General features: G+C 40.3%; 1 protein-coding gene across 3 annotated transcripts in view; it reads left to right on the top strand.

Moving 5' to 3' along the window:
• Positions 1-26370, top strand: part of EMID1 (EMI domain containing 1) — a 137203-nt gene extending 110833 nt beyond the window's left edge. The window contains exons 14-15 of one of the 3 annotated variants that reach the window (XM_075830033.1): positions 18301-18391; positions 25275-25503. In XM_075830033.1, coding sequence (XP_075686148.1) covers positions 18301-18391; positions 25275-25408 — 225 coding nt within the window. In that variant the 3' untranslated portion in view covers positions 25409-25503. Of the gene's footprint in view, positions 1-5168; positions 5254-18300; positions 18392-25274 lie in introns of all 3 variants that reach the window. The other 2 variants (XM_075830043.1, XM_075830024.1) reach the window with 2 other exon arrangements.
• The last annotated feature ends 285 nt before the right edge of the window (positions 26371-26655 follow it).

Below are 26655 nucleotides of genomic sequence, written 5' to 3'. Positions count from 1 at the left end.
TAAAGAAGAATATAAAGATATTATTAATAATCCTATTCTATAAATTAAATAAATCTAGCTAATAAACCTGGAGGCATGTGATGCAAAAGATCTCTGAGATCTGGAAAGCCACTTTCACACGGCAGTATTTTGATCAGTATTTCGCTTTTGAAAACCAGGAGTAGGTCCAAAACATGGAAGAGGTGCAGATCTTTCCATTATACTTGTTCTCTGTGTAGGTTCCACTCCTGTTTTTTGCTTACAAATACTGATGCAAAATACTGACCAAAGTACTGCCGTATAAAAGTGGCCTAAGGGTGCTATTAAGACAGTGCAGATGATTCTTTGATGGGGTCTCATAATAGATGAAGTATAGTGTGCAAAAACAAGTAGCTGGACTAGGAAACAACATTGATACCAGCGAAGAAGTTAGCCTTTCACATGTTGATGAGCATAAGTTTGGCTCACACTAAAGCGGACCTTCAGGTTTTAGAATTTATGATATGCTATAGAGACATGTCAGAAGTTTTCTTCATCAGCTGGGCTGGGATTCCCACTAATCGCTGCCTCATTCATACTCATTAGGCCCCAGTGGCGTAACTATAGGGGTCGCAGTGGCTGCAATTGCGACTGGCCCACGGCCCACCACACCTATTCACAGTTACTATAGTAACTGAGGTCTATGTAATAAAGTACACAGGCCCCTGTTACTATAGTAACCCTCCTCACGTCCGGGCGCTGTATGGCGTCAGGGCCTGCGCTGCACCCGGAGCCGAAGAGGAGGGTAAGTGTAAGATTACACTGCCTGCTGGGGCCCTGTAAGCCTACCATGTGGTAGGCATAGATACAGGGCACAGCAGACAGTATCACACATGGGCCTTGTATCTAAGTCTACCATGTGGTAGGGGAGTGGGAGGACATATGTATTGGGGCTACCGCCCCTGATGTTCTAAGACCTTAGCGACGCCCCTGGGGGCTAGTGCTGCATCGTTGGGTCACTTAGGAGACCCAGTGATGCAGCTGAAAGATGCGGGCCGTCGGCCATGAAGAGAAGTTGGGGGGGCCCCCAAGAAGGACTTTTGCACCAAGCCCATGAGCCTTTAGCTACATCCCTGTTAGGCCCCAGTCTTATGCTGGTTCATATGAAACTAGTTGGTTCCATTAATATCGGTTCAACCAACTGAAAAAGTCCCACACAGGTATATTGGAGGCAATTTATTAAGTCCGGTGTTTTAGACACCACTCCTAATCTAAAGAGCGCTGGAGTAAGATTCACCTAATTTATAAAAGTGGCGCTCAACTCAAAATAAATTAAGCACATCTCTGGCCGTATGTGTGCCAGAAAGTAAAATGTACTTCAGATATGAGCTGGAGTAGATTGACTACAATTTATGACAATTTCTGGCCTAAATAATAGTAAATTTGTCAGGCCGAGCAAACCCATGCCACCCCTCCACTAAGCTGTAAGCGTCACAAATGCCTAAAAAGCCCCAATTCTTTGTGCAAATTACGACTTTTGAAGCATTTGTTACTTTTCTGGCACGATTAATACATTTCCCCCATTGCCTCACATGAAAGATCTCATAAGGCCTAGTTTACACTTTGCAGTTTTTTTGGGTTGTTTTCTTTTTTTTAAACATAAGCAGGTTTGAAACTCAAAACGGACAAGAAGAATATAGGGAAATTTCTTGTTCTTTGTCAGTCATTTCACAGAAATCCGGGGCTATTGACAGGAAAATGACTGTAGGGTTGCAATAAAAAGTATGTGAACCCTTTGGAATTACCTGGATTTCTGCATTTATTACTAATAAAATGTAGTCTGATTGGTAAAAGATTGTTAAAGACAACTATAGACAAACACAATCTAAGTAGACTAATAACACACAAACACTTGTACTATTCATGTCTTTCATTAAGCACATTAAGTAAACATCCACAGTGCAGGGAGAAAAAGCAGTGACTTACCGTATTTTTCGGACTAGAAGACGCAGCTTTTAGCAAGAATAAATCTTGCTAAAAACTCTGTGCGTCCTATAGTCGGCAGTCAAGGGACCCGGCTGCGCTAGACCCCCTGACCCCTTCCTTAATTAACCCCTTCCCAACCCAAACGTGCCGACACGTCATGGAGTGGGGGGGGGGTGATGTTTGGAGCGCTGTTCCTGGCCGTTTAGCTAGTTGAATGCCGCGGTCAATATTGACTGCGGCATTTATAGGGGTTTTCTCATGAAGGACATTTATGACATAGCCACAGGATAACGGGATTTGTGCTGCTTCAAATATTGTATTTTTTGGATAGCCACAGGATATATCATAAATGTTTGATAGATGCGGGTCCCACCTCTGGGACCTGCCCCTCTCTCTAGAATGGGGCCCCCTAATCCCCATTCAAGCTTTTTGTGCTCTCCAGGCCACTTAATGATTACATGGTCGAGTTACGGAAACAGCTGCTTCTGTAACTGCCATTCACTACTATGGGAGTTTTGCGGAAACAGCGTAACTCAGCGAGTTACGCTGTTTCTGTAACTCTCATAGAACGGAATAGTAGTTACGAAAACAGTGTAGCTCGCATGCTACGCTGCTTATGTAACTGCAATTCACTACTATGGGAGTTACGGAAACAGTGTAGCTCAGTGAGATATGCTGTTTCCGTAACTCGACCATGTAATAATTAAGTGGCCGGGAGAGCACAAAAAGCTAGAACCGGATTTAGGGGACCCTGTTCGGGTCCCAGAGGTGGGACCAGCGTCTATCTGACATTTATGGCATATCCTGTGGATATGTCATAAATGTCCTTCATGGGAAAACCTGAGGGGGACTGCCCCCTTCGACAGCCCAATGGCCCCCTGCAACGCAATCGGCGGGCGCCGATGGTTGTCATGGCAGCCAGGGGGCCTAATCAAGGCCCCCAGATCTGCTTTCTGCCTGCCTCTGCTAAGCCATGCCCCCGGCAGGGCTTAGCAAAAGTCTGTAAAAATTACAATATATTGCAATACATTTGTATTGCAGTGTATTGTATCAGCGATCGTTATTCAAGTCCCCTAGGGGAACTAATAAAATGTGTAAAAAAAAAAAAGATAGATACATTTTTAGGAGTGTAAAAAAAATATATATATATATTAAAAGTTCAAAACCACAAAAAAGGCCATACTTACTAAGTAGGTGGGTGAAAACCCGTTCCCAGCAGGACGCAGACAGGTCAAAAAATGCTGCAGAAGGAGTGTGCACTAAATAGTGATAGCCACTCCCACTAGTCTTGAGGGGAGTGGCGAACTAAGTGCTCACAAGTGTGTGATAAATGAATGTTAGTGTTAGTGTAGTGCTAGGGTGTGAATGTATGGTAAAAAAGAAAAGTGTATGTATGGAAGTGTCAGAACTGTGTGATAATGTAATAAGAAATAAATATGTGATGAATGGGGGTCAGTGCTGTGAATAGTACATGGGGTGTCAGTACTATGTGTAATACGTGGAGGGATAATGTGCTGGTCGTCAGCCATAGCATATCTTGCCGAATCACAGCCTATTTGTAACGCCGCTACTGTTAGCTAAGTAAAAAAAAGTAAATAAAAAAAAGTATATAAAAGTTACGGCTCTCAGAATGTGGTGGAACAGAACAATTTTTTTTTTTTAACAAATTGTTATTTCTTTGTAAAAGTAGTAAAATATGGAAATAATTTTTTCCTATTTCCTGTTGCCTAAAACCTGGGTGTATCTTATAGTCAGGTGCGTCTTATAGTCTAAAAAATACAGTAGATAACTATCAGACCACATTGTATTAGTAGTCAATGCAGAAATCCAGGTAATTCCAAAGGGTTCACTTACTTTTTCTTGCAACTGTATCTTATATAAATATTCAAACCGATTGATCCAAGTAAAAATGAGTGCATTAATCCTTTTTCTGCTTTCTTCATCAAATTTCTAATGATTCTGCATGATTGACCCATCTCGGGCTTGGTTTACTTTTGGTCTTGACTATAGTTGCAACTGCATAATGTATTAATAAAAAAAAAGTTTGTTCACATTAGTGATTTACTATTTGGTAAGAAAAAGAAGGAACAGATGTAAAAGATGCCGGGGCGGACAGAGACAGTAGACGGCCCCTGTGCAAGAACAGTACATGGGTCCTTGGCGATCAAGGAGCTCATCATACAGTAGAGCACCTCCTAACATCTCCAGCAAAAGTGAGATATAAAATTCATTAGCTCAGTCCCTTACACAAGGCCGGTTTTAGACAAAGTGTGGCCCTGCTCAAAGTTAAAAGTGGGGCCCCAAATGCTGAATTATTGTATCAAGAATGCAGTTAATTCAGAAGACAGTGTGCAGAGAACTGCATCCCTGATTTCTAGTGCGTCCAGGAGTGTTGCAAGCCCCAAAGCATTTATATGCATATACAGTTATTAAATCATATCACTATACCAGATTAAACATTGCCATACAGTCCCCCTGTATAGTGCCACACAGTCCTGCCCTTTGTAGATAGTGCCACACAGCCCTCCCTCTTGTAGATTTTACATACACAGCCACCCAAACAATAAAAAATTTACTTACCTTGACATGTTCCCGCAACGGACAGAGCTGATCCACACAGCCTCTGGAAGGGACCCTTGCGTGGGCCGGCGTGATCCAGTGACGTCATCACGCCAGCCTGTGCAGGGATTCCTCCCAGCGTCTTATAGGCTGCAGGCCGTACGTCGCCTGCAGCCTATAGTAATCAATTGTATCTGCGTTCTGAGGTGCTAGCGACATCACCGGGCATGAGGGGCGCAGGCTCCCTTATGCTGCGGGCCCCCGTAGCAGCCGCTATGGCTGCTATAGTCGGCAGGGGGCCCTGAAAGGACGGGGGCCCTGGGCATATGCCCAGTTCGCCCCCCCCCCCCCTAACGCCGGCCCTGCCCTTACATAAAAAATAGAAAGCCCTGCTACCTGCTTTTAGGTTGGCAGGTGGACCCCTTACCTACTGGGCTCCTGTGCAGCTTCACAGGTTGCACATATGGTATGTCCGCCCCTGCATAGATGACTCCCAAAAATAGTACTTTATACTTCTCCCTTTCCTGGGATGCCTTCCTAGTTTATCTTAGAAAACTGAAAATTGAAATGGCCATGTGAACACTAATGTGAAAAAGGTCAAATGATTAAATCTGGGTGGGAGGGGGTAAATCCCTCACAGCTGTGTCTGTCTCTTGCTTGCACAGGGGGAAAGGATGCTGCAGATCAGAGAAGCTCTGAAGATTTTAGCAGAGAGAGTTTTAATATTGGAAACAATGATTGGAATTCACGGTGAGTATATGACAATGCGGGTAAGAGGAGGGAGGAAATAAAAACAGCAATGGGAGAACATAGATCACATGGTAATGAAGGAGGGGATCACAGTTACATGAATGAGGCGTAGACAATATTAGGCATGGGGCAAGGTGTTTGCTATGTCTGTTTAAGGCCTTAAGCTGGTGAGCATATTTGGGATTCGTAGATAGTCTTCAACTCATTTATTCTATTTTTTATTTATTTTTTTAAGAAAAGCCACAAATATATTATTTAACATAAAACATTCATTGAACAAAATAAAAAAAACAAATTTTAACAGAAAAGCAATCAAACATTTCCATTTTTTTTTACCTGAAGCAGGTCAAGCTTAAAGAGGCTCTGTCACCAGATTTTGCAGCCCCTATCTGCTATTGCAGCAGATAGGCGCTGCAATGTAGATTACAGTAACGTTTTTATTTTAAAAAAACGAGCATTTTTGGCCAAGTTATGACCATTTTTGTAGTTATGCAAATGAGGCTTGCAATAGTACAACTGGGCGTGTTTAAAGTAAAAGTCCAACTGGGCGTGTATTATGTGCGTACATCGGGGCGTTTTTACTTCTTTTACTAGCTGGGCGTTAGGAATGGGAGTGTATGATGCGGACGAATCAGCATCATCCACTTCTGTTCGTTAACACCCAGCTTCTGGCAGTGCAGACACACAGCGTGTTCTCGAGAGATCACGCTGTGACGTCACTCACTTCCTGCCCCAGGTCCTGCATCGTGTCGGACACATCGGCACCAGAGGCTACAGTTGATTCTGCAGCAGCATCAGCGTTTGCAGGTAAGTAGCTACATCGACTTACCTGCAAACGCCGATGCTGCTGCAGAATCAACTGTAGCCTCTGGTGCCGATGTGTCCTCGCTCGTCCGACACGATGCAGGACCTGGGGCAGGAAGTGAGTGACGACACAGCGTGATCTCTCGAGAACACGCGCTGTGTCTGCACTGCCAGAAGCTGGGCGTTCTGAAGAGAAGTGGATGATACTTCTCGTCAGAACGCCCAGCTAGTAAAAGTAGTAAACACGCCCCGATGTAACACACATAATACACGCCCAGTTGGACTTTTGCAAGCCTCATTTGCATAAATACAAAAATGGTCATAACTTGGCCAAAAATGCTCGTTTTTAAAAAAAATAAAAACGTTACTCTTATCTACATTGCAGCGCCTATCTGCTGCAATAGCAGATAGGGGTTGCAAAATCTGGTGAGAGAGCCTCTTTAACAAAATAAATCTGGCCTAAACATAATTTGGAGATTTTTAAGCCAAGCTTTAGTTAGAAACATTTTACAAAAAAACAGTTCTTACAGAATTGTTTAAGCCAGTTGACTGTTTTGCTTATTTAAACGTTATACTAGATTTTGGAGAAAAATAAAAATAAAATAGATTGTGCAATATTTCAAATTTTGGGGCAGGCATCACCATGTTCTTGCTGGTGGGGCCCCAGTAGAAAAAAGTTTGAGAAGCCCTGCTTTAAAATAACAAACAAACCTCTGTCTCTGAAAAGACCATTGGCCTAGACAGGATAGTGATTCCTAGATATATGTTTTCAATTCCGTTAACAGTGGTCTTACACCTACTTTTCGTTTACTATGCTAAAAGCAGGCAAGAAGCACCATTCATGTACAAGTTCAATAAAAGTAATAAGTAATTAGAAGTGTAAATGCAATCCAAACTCCAAATGACACACAGTTTAACTATTTAATCTTCACCAGTGGGCTGATAAAGGTAGTCTAAGTTCCTCGATATGCTCACTTAGGCATGTCATCACCAATAATGTATACATTAGTGCATTTATAGCACTTTTCTGATGCTTTTTAGAAGCTGCAGCTGCTTTTCTCCGTCTGTTGGAGCGTTAGCGTTATCTACCTGTTTCTAACACTATCGTACCCTATACAAGCTGTAGTGTAAATATGAACAGGATCTCTTCACTCACTGTCACTATACTTTCTTTTGGACTACAAGCTTTATAAAGAAAGAACATTTAAAATCTCTGTGAGTGAAGCATTTACAGGGGGAAGCAGGATACCTGACCTGCAGGTCCTGAAACAGGCATGTCAGTCATTACGGAATATGATTAGTGAACCTGTCACCAGCATTTAACCTTTTGAACTCTACTCACGCCTCGCTGGCCACTGCTGTCAATAGTTCATTGCCGTTATCCCCTCTCCTAAACTCCTCCTATGACCGTAAATAACGGTCTGCAAACATTTTGTGCCTTTTATTGTAATAATCCGTCAGCCTCATTTGTTCCTCTTATTATGCCCGCCCACCGATGAAAACTGGCCGACCTGAATGCCAAAATCTAGTCTGAGATAGCGCACATGTGCCCGTCATGTATGGTCTGACACCCTTCCCTGCTTCACCCAGGCCTCAAATCTAGTTACTGCGGATGCGCCGCTACGGTGTCCTGTTGTGCGCACACACCAGAATATCGATGCACGAGCGCGGGATTTCGTGTGTGCTGGGGAAAGGTGAGGAGCTGTCAATCAGAAGTAAGGAGGCGGGGTAAACCCGGAAAGACTTGAGGAATGAAGATATGACTCTTATGCTCTTTAGCATACAGCGCGGGAACACTAAAAAACTGAATACTAAAGCTACAGAGCCGACTAAGAAGACAATTATAGGTTATATAGAAATGATTTTTCACCCTCTATCACCAGGTATTGCTGGTTTAATAGGTGAAATGTTGGTGACAGGTTCCCTTTAAGTAATGTGACATAAATTATAAAGGAGCAGTGAGGAGTCTGTCCAGAGAGGTGGAAAGTAAAGAATGTTATGTACAGGGCTTGGGACACACGAGGGTAAAGCATGGCCAAGTATACCAGTATTTGAGGTGTGAAATCATTGTGACTTCTGTAAGTCACTATTACTTGTATGGCCTCCAAATGAAAAATGCAAATCGTGCAACTGATCAGAAGAGGCGGTTACACAGGACTAGGTGGGCAGAGTTTAATTATTTGATTTTCTTTGTTTTGTCTTGGACATAGCTGACCAAATGCCTAACTGAATAGTAATAGAAAATGAAATAATCCATTGGGAGTTCACACGTAGTGATGACTTAAATGAGCTCTACTAATGGCTGGATATGAAGTGCGTCTACTCATTCACTTTTAGAACCAATGATCCAAAGCAGATTAGATAATTAAGCCGTACATTCACATTACTCAGGCAGGATGACAAAGCTCTATGGAGGTAATGGGCAATTATTTCCAACCATGTCATTCCTGTCAGTCTTAGCCATGGAAACTGTCCATTTTTTTCTTTTTACCTTTCTATTTCATTATTTGTGACAAGCTTGGTATATTGCAAACCTTAGCTTGAAGGTTCACAAGCTTATTTCATACATTAGCTTCAGTTTCCCCCCTTCATTACTGTTTAGTGTGGGGGTCAGTGAGGATCATATGTTTCCAGAACAATACTGTTGTAGTATTCTGCCTCTTGTGCTCATTGAAGGCAGAATAAATAAGAAGTTCCTGTTGAATTTGCTGAAAACCATGAATGAAAACTTAAAGGGGTTGTCCCTCTTCTGACAACTGATGACCTATCCACCGGATAAGTGGACACCCAGACCCCACACCGATAAGCTGCTCGGGTGGCCAGCGGGCACCGGATGTTGTGGCACATAATGCTATGTACGGAGCCCGGAAGCAGTTGGTTCTGTACATCGCATAGCGGCCGTGCTGCAGAACTGCAGGTCCACTCCTATTCACTTGAATAGTAGCAGAGCTGCAGTACTGCAGCTCGGCCGCTATTCCGCGGCTGGAGCGAACTGCTTGCGGGTTGTACGTCCAGTGCACGGAGGCACTAGAGCACCTGATCTGTGCGGAGCCCTTGTGTCGGAGCCCCACAGATCATATACTGATGACCTATCCGGTGGATAGGTCATCAGTTGTCAGAAGCTGTAAAACCCCTTTAACCCCTTAGGGTATGTTCACACGCTGAGAGGCAGTTACGTGTGAAAAGACAGACTGTTAACAGCTGCCTCGTTTCACACGTAAAAGCTCCTCCTCGTAATTTACGAGGCGTCTGAGACGCTCGTAAACCTTGAGCCGTGCTTCATTGATTTCAATGAAGAACGGCTCAAATTACGTGGCAAAGAAGTGCCCTGCACTTCTTTGCCGAGGCAGTAAATTTACGGGTCGTCGTTTGACAGCTGTCAAACGACGACTCGTAAATAACAGGTCGTCTGCACAGTACGTCGGCAAACCCATTCAAATGAATGGGCAGATGTTTGCCGACGTATTGCAGCCCTATTTTCAGACGTAAAACGAGGCATAATACGCCTCGTATACGTCTGAAATTTGGCCGTGTGAACATACCCTAAAGGACGCAGTCTAGTTTTGGCCTTAAGGCTCAGAGCCCATTTTTCAAATCTGACATATTTCACTTTATGTGGTAATAACGTTGGAATGCTTAAACCTAACCAAGCGATTCTGAGATAGTTTTCTCGTGACACATTGGGCTTCATGTTCGTGGTAAAATTTGGTCGATATATTCAGTGTTTATTGGTGAAAAATTGCAAAATTTTGAGAAAATTTTGAAAAAATAGCATTTTTCAGAATTTAAATGCATCTGCTTGTAAAACAGACGGTTATACCACGCAAAATAGTTACTAGTTCACATTTCCCATATGTCTACTTTAGATTGGCATCGTTTTTTGAACATTCTTTTATTTTTCTTGGACGTTACAAGGCTTAGAACATAAACAGCAATTTCTCATATTTTTTATAAAAAATTCAAAAGCCTTTTTTTTAAGGTACCTCTTGAGTTCTGAAGTGGCTTTGTGGGGCCTATGTATTAGAAACCCTGATAAAACACCCCATTTTAAAAACTAGACCCCTCAAAGTATTCAAAACAGCATTTAGAAAGTTTTTTAACCCTTCAGGCATTTCACAGGAATTAAAGCAAAGTGGAGGTGAAATTTGCAAATTTCATTTTTCTTGCTGAATTTCAATTTTATTCATTTTTTTTTCTGTAACACAGAAGGTTTTACCAGAGAAACACAACTAAATATGTATTGTCCAGATTCTGCAGTTTTTAGAAATGTCCCACGTGTCTCTAGTGCGCTCGTGGACTAAAACACAAGCCCTAGTAGCAAAGAAGCACCTAGTGCATTTTGAGTCCTCTTTTTTATTAGAATATATTTTAGGCAGCATGCCAGGTTTGAAGAGGTGTTGAGGTGCCAAAACAGTAGGAATCCCCCAATAGTGACCCCATTTTGGAAACTACACCCCTCAAGGAATTCATTTATGGTTGTTGTTACCATTTTGACCGCACAGTTTTTTCACAGCACGTATTTGAATTGGGCTGTGAAATGAAAAAAATGTAATTTTTTCCAATAAAATGTCATTTGTGATCAAAATTTCTTCTTTTCCCAGGGAACAAAATACCCCATTTTGTTGCCCAATTTGTCCTTAGTGCGGCAATACCCCATTTGTGGTGATAGACTGCCGTTTGGGCCCATGGGAGGGCTCAGAAGGAAAGGAGCGCTATATGTTTGTTGGAGTCCAGATTTTGCTGGATTGGTTTTCGGGTGCCATGTCGCATTTGCAGAGCCCCAGAGGTATCAAAGCAGTGGAAACCCACCAGAAGTGACCCCATTTTGGAAACTACACCCCTCAAGGAATTCATTTATGGTTGTTGTTAGCATTTTGACCACACAGTTTTTTCACAGCACCTATTTCAATTGGGCTGTGACATTAAAAAAATGACATTTTTTCCAATAAGATGTAATTTTTTATCAAAATTTCTTATTTTCACAGGGAACAAAATACTCCATTTTGTTGCCCAATTTCTCCTGAGTGCAGCAATGCCCCATTTGTGGCAATAAACTGCCGTTTGGGCCCATGGGAGGCCTCAGAAGGGAAGGAGCGCTGTGTGTTCTTTGGAGTACAGATTTTGCTGGTTTGGTTTTCGGGTGCCATGTCGCATTTGCAGAGCCCCAGAGGTATCAAAGCAACGGAAACCCACCAGAAGTGACCCCATTTTGGAAACTACACCCCTCAAGGAATTCATTTATGGGTAATGTGACCATTTAGACCCCATAGTTTCTTCACAGAACTTATTTGAATTGGGCTGGGAATTAAAAAAAAATATATTTTTTCCAATAATATGTCATTTTAGCTCAAAAATTCTTATTTTCACAAGAAATAAAATACTCAATTTTGTTGCCCAATTTGTCCTGAGTGCGGCAATACCCCATTTGTGGTGATAAACTGCCGTTTGGGCCCATGGGAGGGCTCAGAAGGAAAGGACCACCATTTGGCCTACTGGGGATTTTCTAGTGCGAAGTCATGTATGCAGAAGCACCTGAGGTACCAGTACAGTTGAAACCCGCAAGAAGTGACCCCATTTTAAAAACTACACCCTTAAGGCATTCATCTAGAGGTGTAGGGAGCATTTTGACCGGAGACATACACCCCATAAACTGTAATGTGGGTTCTCCCGGGTATGGCAATACCCTACATGTGGCTGTTATCAGCTGCCTGGACACACAGCAGGGCTCAGAGGAGAAAGACGAGGGGGGATAAGCTGTGCGGAGTGCATCAGGGTAAGTAAAATTGGGGTAAATTATAAACCAAGGGATGTATGATAAATTTTAAAACACTCTTTCATACAGAGCTCTGGTTTTTCGGGACACGTGTCACATTGCTATATTGTGTCCTCCCTTATCCCCCTCTTATAGCAGACTTTGCACCTCTTTTGACTTTTTCCCTTCTTGCCAGTTTGGGGAAATTCCCCTGGAAAGTGTTGCCGCCCTGGTACGATGCGTGTGGCCCCGCTTCCCGAAGTACCGGGTGTCCCCCTTCTTGGTCCCTAAAGATTAGGTTCTTGATAATCACCTCTTGAAATTCCAGGAAAGTTCCCGTCTGGCCTGCACATCGACGTAGCACGTACGCATTGTACAAAGCCATCTGTATGATGTGCCCGGCCAGCTTCTTATACCACACCGCATGGCGCTGTAGGGCTTCAGGACTTGATCTGACAAGTCCATCCCTCCCATGTACCTATTGTAGTCCAGGATGCAGTCTGGTTTGGGGGTCTCTGTACTGGTACATGGGTACAGTTACATGGGTACTGGTGTGGCATCTCTCTTGTCCTTGTACTTGACAGACAATATGTTACTGCTAGATTGTGGGGGTGGCCTTTCCTTCATATATCCTAAACCTGTAGGTATACCCGGATGCACTCTCGCAGCTTATACATCTTCACGCCATACCTTGCCCTCTTACCCGGCAGGTACTCGCGGAATTGAACCCTCCCTTTAAAATGTACCAGGGACTCATCAATAGAAATACACTTCTCGGGGGTGTATGCTTGGGAAAACCGGGTACTGGAACGGTCTAATAGGGGTCTCAGTTTATATAAGCGGTCAAAACTGGGGTCATCTCGGGGTGGGCACGGCCCATTATCAGTATAATCTAAGAAGCGAAGTATTGCCTCATTTATTTATTTTTTAGGTTCCAGTTCAGTTCTGAAGTTGCTTTGAGGGGCCCATATATTAGAAACCCCTATCAAATACCCCATTTTAGAAACTAGACCCCTCAAATATTCACAACAGCATTTAGAAAGTTTATGAACCCTTTAGGTGTTTCACAAAAATTTAGAGCAAAGTAGAGGTGAAATTTTCATTTATTTTTTTGTCAGAAAATCCTATTTATACCATTTTTTTTTATAACGCAAAAGGATTTATCAGAGAAACGCAACTTAATACGTATTGCCCAGATTCTGCAGTTTTGAGAAATATCCCACATGTGGCCCTAGTGCGGTAATGGACTGAAGCACCGGCCTCCGAAGCAAAGGAGCACCCAGTGGATTTTGAGGTCTCTTTTTTATTAGGCACCATGTCCGGTTTGAAGAGGTTTTGTGGTGCCAAAACATTGGGAACCCCCCAAAAGTGACCCCAATTTGGAAACTAGACCCCTTGAGGAATTCATTGTAGTTTTCTTGGGGTGCATGCGGCTTTTTGATCAGTTTTTATTCTATTTTTAGGTGGCGTGGTGACTAAAAAACAGCAATTCTACTATTGTTTTTTTTATTCTTTTTTTTTTACAGCGTTCACCGTGCGCTATAAATGACATTCACTTTATTCTGCGGGGCGATACGATTACGGCGATACCAGATGTTTATAGGTTTTTTTTATGTCTTATGGCGTTTGCACAATAAAATACATTTTGTAAAAAATCATTCACTTTTTGTGTTACCTTATACTAAGAGCCATAAGTTTTTTATTTTTCAATCAATAAAGCCGTGCGAGGACTTATTTTTTGCGTAACGAACTGTAGTTTCAATCAGGACCATTTTTAGGTACATGCGACTTTTTGATCTCTTTTATTCCATTTTTTGGGAGGTGAAGTGACCAAACAATTGTGATTGTGGTACGGTTTATTATTTTATTTTACGGCGTTCACCCTGCCGGATAAATAACGAAATAATTTTGTAGTTCAGGCCGTTACGGACGCGGCGATACCAATTATGTATAGTTTATTTGTTTGTTTATATATTTTTATTAATAATAAATGACTGATAAGGGAAAAAGGGGGATTTTTACTTTTAAAACTTTTATTTTCTTATTTTTACACATCTTTTTTTAACTTTATTACTTTGTCCCACTAGGGGACTTGAGGGCAGGAGGCCCTGATCGCAATTCTAATACACTGCACTACATGCGTAGTGCAGTGTATTAGAACTGTCAGCTACTCACTGACAGCAAGCATAGTGGGTCCTGACGTTGTCAGGACCCACTAGGCTTCCGTCTATGGCATAGCCGGACGCCATTGTTTGGTGTCCGGTTGCCATAGTCACCATCGCCGGCCACTATCGCGTAGCAGGCCGGCGATGGCAGCTTAACCCCTAAAAAGCTGCGATCTCTATAGAACGCGGATTTTAAGGGGTTAATCAGCGGGGACACAGCGATCAGTCCCCGCTGTAGGAGCTGTGACAGCTGCTGTACGAGACAGCAGCTGTCACAGCTCCTGTATGTGTCGGGAGGACGGCCGTTACTCCCGAGACGTACTATTAGGTCATGGAGCGCGAACGATACAGCTGCCATGACCTAATAGTACGTCCAGGAGCGGGAAGGGGTTAAAGGTAATCTGTCATCAGCATTTCACCTATTAAACCAGCAATACCTGGTGGTAGTGGGTGAAAAATCATTTCTATATAACCTATAATTGTCTTCTTAGTCGGCTCTGTAGCTTTAGTATTCAATTTTTTAGTGTTCCCACACCGTATGCTAAGGAGTATAAGAGTTTGAAAAGAGTCATATCATTCCTCAAGTCTTTCCGAGTTTACCCCGCCTCCTTACTTTTGATTGACAGCTCCTCGCCTTCCCCCAGCACACAAAGTCCCGTGCTTGTGCATTGATGTCCTCTTCTGGTGTGTGCGCACAAAGGGACACCGGATTATTACGATAAAAGGCGCGAAACGTTTGAGAACCGTTATTTACAGTCGGAGGAGGAGTTTAGGAGAGGGGATAACGGCAATGAACTTTTTATGGCAGCGGTCAGTGAGGGATAAGTAAAGTTCAATAGGTGAAATGCTGGTGACCGGTTCCCTTTAAAGGAATCTACTGTATTATCATAATGTGCATTTAGTTCCATCCCTTTTGGGTACGTTTCTGACCATATGCAGCTAGTGTTGAAAACGACTTCTCCTGAATCTTTCATGTCACAAACTCTTTAGGTAGTGGGGATTTTTGCCTTTAGTTCCCAGGTTTTGATAGCAAAACATAAAAAAGGCATTTTTCCCTAAAAGTCAATGTTTATTATGATATGCCAAAAGAAAGCTTAACTTTATTTCTCATGTGATGTCATGGGTTGCCAATGGGGTTTTGCTACATGTGATACAACACTGACAAATTCAGTGGTAGTGGTAAAAGTCACCATTAATGCCTTAATCTTAAAGGACAAAGCAGTCAATGTAATGTAGAAGAACAGTTTGAAATATCCAAAGCTCTGATACAGTATGAGGACATTTAGGAATACTTCTATAAAAGCTGTAGGTGGTTTGCAGATATGTAACTACAGTAGCCTTCAAAAAAGCAGATGGTTTCTCACCTATATCCATATTAATGTATATCTGAGCTTCAATAGTCCCCAGAGGTGTGTTTTGTTCTGTGCGTTCCCTCCTGAATAATTACCTCTACTATAAGTACCCCACACTTCCGAGATGTTCTACGTCTACATGCCTTGGGATGATTTCACACAGCGGATTTGTTGCCGAAATTTGTGCGACTGTTCCATCCATCTAAATGAAACTTGCAGAAATCCATGTGCTTCCTGCAGAAACAACCCCATTCAGATGAACTGAAATGATTTTCAGTCAAAGAAATTTCTGCAACAAATTTTCCAAGTGTGTATATATATACCCTTATTACTAGCTCACAGTATTAATTCTACAAATCCATTATCCGTCCCATTCTCATGAATTTATTACAATAAAAGGATTCACAAAGCATATGCAATAATCCATTTTGCTACCATACAGGTGCTACCTTATTTCCCATTAGCCCTAGATGATAAGCTTTTATCAGTAGATCCTCAAGCTTGTCTTTCGCTAACGCTGATATTACACAGACCGACGTGAGCCGTGTAAACGAGCGCCGATCAACAAGACAGCTCGTTGATCGGCGCTTGTTTGCTGCTTTCACAAGGAGCTAGTGTGGGGACGAGCGCTCGTTACTCCGATCACACGTCCCCATACATTTCTATCCAGATAAGAGTTTAGACATTTAAAACTATGCAATCAGCCGATGAATAAGTGTTTGCTTGTTCATTGGCTGATCGTTGCCCTGATTACACCGAGCAATGATCGGGAACGAGCCTTCCGTGAACGCTCGTTTGCCCAAAAATTGGCCAGTGTAAATGGGTCTTAAGCTTTGTAACTGTAAGGGTATGTTCACACGTGCACGTCCATTACGGATGAAATTACGGAGCTGTTTTCAGGCGAAAACAGCTCCTGAATTTAAGACGTAATGGCATGTGCAGGCGTTTTTCGCAGCGTCCATTACGGACGTAATTGGAGCTGTTTTTCTATGGAGTCAATGGAAAACTGCTCCAATTACATCCCAAGAAGTGACATGCTCTTCTTTGACGCGGGCATCTTTTTTACGCGCCGTCTTTTGACAGCGGCGCGTAAAAAAAATAACCATCTGCACAGTACATCGTAAAACCCATTCAAATGAATGGGCAGATGTTTGCCGACGCTTTCAAGCAGTATTTTCGGCCGTAATTCCAGGCGTAAAACGAATTACATCCGTAAATAGTGCATGTGAACATACCCTAATTCTGGTTTTGCAGATCTTTTATTACAAACCATGAGAGTATTTATGTGTGATCTAAAATATATTTAAGATGATTTCTATTGTCAAACATACACATAAGATAGCTGCTGTTGCATGCTTGTTCAGCTGACAGCTATTTCTTCCGTCTCCCCCATAAACATGCTTGCAGCCCTGCATGAAGTTTACTACCATACGGAGAGGGGGATGAGCCACTGCAAAAAAGTCTGGCAGTGTTTATCTCCAATGGGAATAGGGGATCAGGCCACTTTGGTCACGTCATCTCCCACATAAAATGGAATAAAAAGTGATCAAAAAGTCTCATGTACCCCAAAATGGTACCAATAGAAACTACAGGTCGCCCTGCAAAAAATAAGCTCTTATATTGCTTGACGAAAAACATAAAGTTATGGCTCTCAGAATGTGGCGACAATTTTATTTTTACCAATTAATTTTTCCTTGTAAAAGTAGTAAATCATGAAAAAAAGATATCAATTTGGTATCGCCATAACCCTTATTGACCCACAGAATTACGTTTTTATCGCATGGTGAACGTCGTAAAAACGAGACCTAAAAAGCAAAGTAATGACTGTTTTTTTCCCATTCCACGCCACAAAGAAATTTTTTCCCCGTTTCCCAGTACATTATATGGTACAATAAATGGTGTTGTGAAAAACGACAACTCGTCTCACAAAATACAAGCTCTGTATCGACAGAAAAATAAAAAAAATGGACTTTTTGAAGGTGGGGAGGAAAAAGCGAAAATGAAGATTCAAGAAATGGCTGCGGAGGGAAGGAGAGAGAGAGAGAGAGAGTCTGTATTAGTCCATGGCTAAATCATATGGCTTGAAGTATACTTTTACTAGTTACATGAGTGCCGCATTGTTTTCTAGATACTTTAACAAGTCTAGTTTATTTGAAGTTTTGGCCAATGGAATATTCTATTTTTTTAGGTGCTCAGTCTAGTTTCTAAAATTCGAGATAATAATTGCAGTTTTTTACTACAACACTAGGAATTGGAAAATATACAATAGAAAAAGACCATCAAGCTTCTAGTGCAAAAAGATTTGTTGTGCTCACAAACAGAATTGTCCCTAGAGTGTCATTTTAGATGGTAATTTCTTTTTTTTACACTGCCCTCTGGTGGAATATTATTATATCATATAATGTATTGATATTCTTTGAAATGTCCAGTTTTACTGACCACTTTGATCATAGTTCATGCAGGTTATTAATAATAATAATAATAATAATAATAACCACTCGAGAAAAAAAAAATAATCTGGAAAATTTTTTGTTGAGCTCACTAACTGAAGTGTCCCTAGAGTGTCATTTTAGATGGTCATTCCTTTGTTTTTTACACTGCCCTCTGGTGGAATATCTTTATATCATATAATGTATTGATATTCTTTGAAATGTCCAGTTTTACTGACCACTTGTACAAAACATGATCATAGTTCATGCAGGTTAATAATAATAATAATGTCTCGAGAGAAAAAAACATCCTTTATATAGTTCTACTTTATTTGCTTTTATTGCTCCTTCATCTTCTTTTCTTCTATCTTTTCCCATGCATTTTTCTCTATTCTATAATTTCATTTATTTAAACCGTTCTTCACCAACCGTCTTCTATTGTAAATCTTCCTACACACCTTCTTGCAATCTTATTCACCCCCTCAGCATTTCTCCTAACCTACATCACCTTGGTCCATTGTCCCATTCTGTTTTCGGTCTGGCAGGTGGTCAGCTTAGTCTCCTTCCTCCAGCTTCAAGAGCAGCTGGAGCTGCTGGTTAAAAGGGTCACTCTGCTTGAGTACATAATGTGGCCAGGTAACAATAGCCATGTACTGCTCCTTGCTGATGGAATGCTTGCAAACATTCCCTGCTCACCCCTAGTATCCATGGGCTGTAAATGCGGCTGGGCCAAGTACCTACAAGTAATAACAATTTCTAGCTCGGGCAATAAACAATGCAAATTATTCATTTAATATATGTATACAATTCATACATATCCTAGATTGTGACTTATCTGAAATTATTAAAGGCTGTCAGTAGACCTATGGAAATACTGCTATGACATTCAATTATATCAGGTATATAGCTGACATTACAGCCCTTGTGATGTATTATAGTAGATCACCAAGTGCGCATGTTGACCGTATAGTCTTTGTGCATGTGCTGCAACTATGCACGGGGCATGTGTGTAAGGACAATGCACGCTGCGGAGTTTGGCTTGTTTTGGAATTGATTTTACAATTTGTAGCGATATCCTCAAAAGTAGATCAACATAAATATAAGGAGATAAATTAGTAAGTGGAAAATTCTTTTTTTTACCCAAAACTCAAGAACTAGAAATATTTGATATTAATTTGATTGTCCATAAGTGGACTATCTTTATCTTGTTTATAGAGTAACTTTCAGCAGGTCCTTTGCTATATTTGATTGGCTTTTTATTCAGTACATTCTTCTAGGAGAAAGCAGTTTGTCTTGAGTGAATTACTCTATCTATGGCAGGCAGCCAGTTCTAGTGCAGAGACTCGCATGGTTGCTCAGGATGGATCTTTCCTCCATTAGGTGCACAAACAATTGGCCAACCAAAGTAATGAATTCCCTGGGAAATGTAGTGCCTGTTATAGTTACGCTTGAACCGGAGCAGTGCTATCTTTTCATAAGAGAACAATCTGCTCAAAACAAATAACTCTCTCGTGAAAGAATGGGGTTCCATGGAGCCATCCATTCATCTGCTTCATACAAGTGTATAATGCCCTGCATATAAGGGTTCATGCACATGGCTTCATTCAGACTCCGTACAAGCAATGTAAGTCGATGGGGCCTTATTGTACCTCTGTAGGCATCTGATTTCATATGGAGGCTTAGAGAGGGTTGTTTTGTCAGATTCATATGGAATCTAAGAAAAACAATTATAGGGAGTTCCACTAGATGCCGTAATAAGCATTGCTCTAGGGGAGAATATCTTTGTAATACGTAATGTGCCTACAGCTTCATAGTACAGAATCTGTGCTCCGGGGCCTAGACCTGTCCAATTTAGTGAGGTACCTGCTGACAGACCCCCTTTAAAGTGCACCTGGTTAGGAGAAAATAAAATGAGTCAGAATTGAAATAGATGGATAACGCTTCAGTATATTGAATCGCTGGATTCTGCTTCCTTTGAAATAAAGTGCAACCAGACATCCCGTGGTACGTGCTGCACAATGGGTAAAACAGCTTTGAAATCTGTGCAGAGCTTTTTGAAGATTACAACAGTTTCTGCACCGCGCAGCACAGACCCTGGGAGGTCCAGCTGCAATATCTTTCCAAGGAAGCAGAATCCACTATTTATAGAAGCACTTTAGCAAATTCTTTTTTTATTTTTTTTACATATCATGCTTACTCACCAGCAATATTCTAGCAGTATCATTTGCTTCTTCCCAGCTCAGTTGCAGTTATTTTTATTTTTTTAAATCCCTTCACTATGGGCACCTGTGTCATGTGATCTCTCACCAAAATAGACCATGTTCTGGTGTGTAGACAGGTTAGTCTCTCCTGTGTATTGCTGACTTCTTGCGAACTACAAGATTGCATCATCACCTATCAAATCCATCCTACAAGCTCTGAGACCCCTCCCCGCCCCACCCAGCTTCACCCTCCTTTCTCTATATGTGCCCTGTGCATATAGTGCTGCTGAATAGATTATTCCCTATCTAAGGGTGCAGGAGTGCAGTTATATAATAGATGAATCCATGCAATAATTAGATGCAGAATTATAAAAAACCCCTGACTCCCACCCACTGTCTATACGAGGGGTCTCAAACTCGGCCGGATAAATGCGCCGCACATAGAAAAAATGCGAAGGTGACGGGCCGCATTACTTTCAAATTTGATCAAATACAAAATTATTGTTAATCAATTAGTTATTCGAACTACTATAATAATACTACATTACTATATCAATACTACTACATTACTATAATAATATTACATTACTATATCAATACTACTACATTACTATAATAATATTACATTACTATAACACTACTACATTACTATAATAATATTACATTACTATATCAATACTACTACAGTACTATAATAATATTACATTACTATAATACTACATTACTATATCAATACTACTACATTACTATAATAATATTACATTACTATAATTCTACATTACTATATCAATACTACTACATTACTATAATACTACATTACTATATCAATACTACTACATTACTATAATAATATTACATTACTATAATTCTACATTACTATATCAATACTACTACATTACTATAATAATAATACTACATTACTATAATACTACATTACTATAACAATACTACATTATAATACTACACTACTATAATACTACACTACTATAATACTACATTACTATAATAACAATACTACATTACTATAAAAATACTACATTACTACATTACTAGAACAATAATACTACATTACTATAATACTACATTACTATAATAACAATACTACATTACTATAACAATACTACACTGCTATAATACTACATTACTATAATACATTAATAGAATAATACTGCATTACTATAATAATACTACATTACTATAATACATTACTATAACAATACTACATTACTATAGCAATAACTACATTACTATAATACTACATTACTATAACAATACTACATTACTATAACAGTACTAAATTACTATAACAATACTACATTACTATAATAATACTACATTACTATATCAATACTACTACATTACTATAATAATATTACATTACTATAATTCTACATTACTATAGCAATACTACTACATTACTATAATAATAATACTACATTACTATAATAATACATTACTATAACAATACTACATTATAATACTACACTACTATAATAATACTACACTACTATAATACTACATTACTATAATAACAATACTACATTACTATAAAAATACTACATTACTACATTACTAGAACAATAATACTACATTACTATAATAACAATACTACATTACTATAACAATACTACACTGCTATAATACTACATTACTATAATACATTAATAGAATACTACTGCATTACTATAATAATACTACATTACTATAATACATTACTATAACAATACTACATTACTATAGCAATAACTACATTACTATAATACTACATTACTATAACAATACTACATTACTATAACAGTACTAAATTACTATAACAATACTACATTACTATAACCATACTACATTACTATAATACTACATTACTATAACAATACTACATTACTATAACAGTACTAAATTACTATAACAATACTACATTACTATAACCATACTACATTATTATAATAATACTACATTACTATAACAATACTACATTACTATAATACTATATTACTATAACACTACTACATCACTATAGCAATACTACATTACTATAATAATACTACATTACTATAACAATACTACATTACTATAATACTACATTACTATAACAATACTACATTAATATAATAATACTGTTAGGTTTAAATTTAACAGAAATTCACGAGTTTACTCCACATGCTTATTTTAAGGGTATGTGCACACGATAACTGCATTTACGTCTGAAATTACAGAGCTGTTTTCAGGAGAAAACAGCTCCTGAATTTCAGACGTAAATGCATGTACTGGCGTTTTTCACCGCGTCTTTTACGGACGTAATTTGGAGCTGTTCTTCATTGAACTCAATGAAAAACGGCTCAAATTATGTCCCAAGAAGTGTCCTGCACTTCTTTGACGAGGCTGTTATTTTACACGCCGTTTTTTGACAGAGACGCGTAAAATCACAGGTCGTCAGCACAGTACATCGTAAAGTCCATTGAAAGTAATGGGCAGATGTCTGCCGACGTATTGGAGGCGTGTTTTCAGACGTAATTCGAGGCATAAAACGCCTCCAATACGTCTGAAAATTGGTCGTGTGAACCAAGCCTAACAATCCAGTTTTCCAGTTTAAAGAGGCTCTGTCACCACATTATATGTGGCCTATCTTGTACATAATATGATCGGTGCTGTAATGTAGATTACAGCAGTGTTTTTTATTTAGAAAAACGATTATTTTTGACGGAGTTATGACCTATATTAGCTTTATGCTAATGAGTTTCTTAATGAACAACTGGGCGTGTTTTACTTTTTGGCCAAGTGGGTGTTGTACAGAGGAGTATATGACGCTGACCAATCAGCGTCATACACTTCTCTCCATTCATTTACACAGCACATAGCGATATAGCTATATCGCTATGTGCAGCCACTTACACACTATAATGTTACTGCAGTGTCCTGACAATGAATATACATTACCTCCTGCCGGGACGTGATGTTTATTCAGAATCCTGACACTTCGCTAACACAATCCCGTCACTACAGCACAGCAAGCGTAATCTCGCGAGATTACGCTGTAAACTGTCATTTCAAACAAGATTACGCTTGCTGTGCTGTAGTGTCGGGATTGTGTTAGCGAAGTGTCAGGATGGTGAATACACATCACGTCCTTACTGGAGGTAATGTATATTCACTGTCATGACACTGCAGTAATATTATAGTGTGTGTATGTGGCTGCACATAGTGATATAGCTATATCGCGATGTGCTGTGTAAATGAATGGGGAGAAATGTATGACGGTGATTGGTCAGCGTCATACACTCCTCTGTACAACGCCCACTTGGCCAAAAAGTAAAACACGCCCAGTTGTTCATTAAGAAACTCATTAGCATAAAGCTAATATAGGTCATAACTCTGTCAAAAATGATTGTTTTTCTAAATAAAAAACACTGCTGTAATCTACATTACAGCACCGATCATATTATGTACAAGATAGGGCACTTATAATGTGGTGACAGAGCCTCTTTAATTATCGCTAAATACAGTCTGGCTGCTCAGTTTGCAGCGTTTGGCAGACACAAGAATGTAAAGATTGGGCAGCCCCTTTTTAAATAGTGCCACTGTGCCCTCTGTAGATTCTGCCACCTCCCATAGATTATGCCACAGTGCCCTCTGTAGGTAGAGCCACACCCCCTAGATAATGTCACACCCCTAGATAATTCCCTAGTGCCCTCTGTAGAGTATGCCACAGTGCCCTCTGTAGATAATGCCACTGTTCCCTCTGTAGATAATGCCACAGTGTCCTCTGTAGGTAATCCCAGACACCCCCATAGATAATGCCACAGTGCACTTTATAGAGTGCCACCCCCCTAGATAATGCCACAGTGTCCCTGTAGATAATTCCCCAGTACCCTCTGTAGATAACGCCAAAGTGCCCCCTGTAGATTGTGCCACACACTCCTTTGTAGATATTGCCACAAACACCCCCTTGTAGATAGTGTCACATACACCCCTTTGTAAATAGTGCCACACACACCCCTTTGTAGTAAGTGACACATCTATCCCCCTATAGATAGATCCATTGGGGCTCACTCTAGGAGTGGAATCCCCAGTCAAAGCACTGCCGCCACTTTGGCTGGGGATTTTTCTTCTGGAGGAGCCCCTGACATCACTGTTCATATATGGACATTGACATCAGAGGCCTCGTCTATGAGCGGAATCGCCGACCAGTGCGTTGGTAACGCGCTGGACGGGCATTCCAGTCCAGGAGCCACTGACGTTACTGTCCATATATGGAGGTACAGTTACGTCAGAGGCCTCGTCTATCAGCGGAATCCCCGACCAGAGCACTCTGGCTGGGGATTCCACTCCTAGAGGGAGCCCCAATGAAGCTATCTATAGAGAGGGGGGTTGTGCGGAGCTCCTCCTTTGGCCTGCTCTCTACTCTCCCACGGTCAGCGGGCCGCAGATGGCAGCTTCAGGAGCCGCATGCGGCCCGCAGGTTGCGTGTTTGAGACCTCTGGTTTATACTATAGTGCTGTGTGCAGAATAATAAGTGTATTTATATGAGATGCAACTTCACACTGCTTCCCCGTCTCCTGCTTCTAAGAGCTGACAGAGAAAAATCTATAACTAGCAGGAAGCAGGGGAGACAGGTTGAAGCTGCATCACATAGGAATACACAGACTCTGCAGTGTGAGTACAGAAGTTTTATGATCTATCACTTGCTGTACTTAGATAGGACTCTGAGCAGAGCAAGTGCAGTGTGATGAGACTCCAGGATGGCAGACAACCCATAAATAGCACATCAACTAAAACAGGTATAAACAAGGCGTACACAAGAGCCTCTACATTATTCTTTAATAATAGCCTATATATAGCTGCACTATATAGGCAAAAAAATTGCTGGAGTGCTTCTTTAAATATATTGAAGTATTCATCTTCTAGGTCTATCTAGGATTATTTTTTTTACAATATTAATTATGTCAAGTAAAGAATCTGATGATTACCTAATGTTGCCTCGTCCTACTGCTGAAAATAGGGTACTTATGTGATCTGGTGATTGTAGATTAAATTTTTTGTGGCTCCATCTGTCTGTGGTTAATTGTAAATAGACGTCCAGCAAATAATTCAACACCTAACACTTAAGATATATTGATATAGAAAGTGTTTTCTTGCTGAAGCGTTTGCCCTAATCTTCTCTGTTCCACTTGGGTACCTTATATAGTTAAAGTTGTTTAGGTGCATGGGTGTCATAAGATTAGGCAGTATGCTGTGAAGTGCAGAGAATAATAAGGTTTTTAATGTATATAATTTTGAGGTAGTCTTTGATTCATTTTCACCTTATATTCCCCGCAATTTAGAAACAGACCCAGGGTCTGGAACAGAACCATCGCCAACCGGCGCCAGTGGATTCTACCGTGGAAGGCGTAATGGTCCACTGTTTAACAGAAATCTACCATCACAAAATGATGAGGAAGAAGATGAGAACTATTGATTATTTTGTGATACCATTGACAAACTTACTAGGCTTGTATATCCACTGTGGCTCATATTTGTACCCTGTTTTCATACTCTTAAAGAGAAAAGGGCAGGCCCGAGTGTTTGTGGGCTTCTGGAGACATGTTCAAGGTCCAGATTTAAGGATATTACTGCATGAATTCACATGAGGTATCCACACATATGGTTTTACCATATTTGTGCTCAAGCAGGACATATATACATATACACATTTTGGGCTCATGTCTGGTCCCTGCTTACTGGTTTGAAAACATTAGCCTTCATTTTGTCTAGAAACCTGGAAAGTATTACTATTTACAAGTTGTGAGTCACAACAGAAAAAAAAAAAGATCCTAGTTTTATTGCCTTTGAAAAATATGTCTTGTGTGAATATGTAGGGAAAATTATTGAAAATAATAGGCATGGTCCTTAAATTATTGTCTACAATAACCTAATTGTAGCTTTTACTGATATTTTCTACAGGGGCACCAAGTGATAAGACCATCCATTCAGCTATTTCAGAATGGTTCCTCAAGTACTTAATTTACTTTATATTAATTATTGGCTCCAACTATCAAAATGGTAATACAAATGCTATACACAAAACACAACCACGAAAATACTGGTTGTACATGTAGTGGAATGATAAAGAACTCCTTTATACTCATGAGCAAACAGTCAATGATAATAATAAAGAGAATATCATTCCGGTAGCAGCCATTTCTTAAGCTGGGTTTGGCATAATAACCCACTTTACACTAGAGAAAACAATAGCAGTGAGTGAAAGGTTATGGAAATATGCAAGAGACTAAAAATTGATTGGTATGATACTGATGGTGAAAGGCCGAGTAATATTATTTCTTATGTACACATGTATTATTTGAAATCCACAATAGGAAAAACAATTTGTATAAACAAAATAAAACATTTTTTATGGAGTAGACATTTTCTATTGAGTGTTAGTTGGCAAGCGACGCTCAAAACAAAAAATTTCCAGTGTAACTACAATTATCCCAAATCTCCCCCCCCCCCCCCCCAATCGATGTTGTCACACTCACAGAGGGCCAGGAATCTGAAATATGAGTGCCAGGGTCCTTGAACTCGACTGCTTGTGGTGACTGGTGATTTTCTGTCTGTAATTAACACAATAATGGCTGTGCAGGATCCAAAACATATTTTTGACTTTTCTATTTTTTACTCAGGCATTCTGACTGCTGTCAAGGGAAATGAGGATTGGGCATGTTG

This window comes from Rhinoderma darwinii, chromosome 1, assembly GCF_050947455.1.
Source record: "Rhinoderma darwinii isolate aRhiDar2 chromosome 1, aRhiDar2.hap1, whole genome shotgun sequence".
Taxonomy (NCBI): domain Eukaryota; kingdom Metazoa; phylum Chordata; class Amphibia; order Anura; family Rhinodermatidae; genus Rhinoderma; species Rhinoderma darwinii.
The sequence above is the reverse complement of the archived record's forward strand: the minus strand, read 5'-3'. Positions and strand labels throughout refer to the sequence as shown.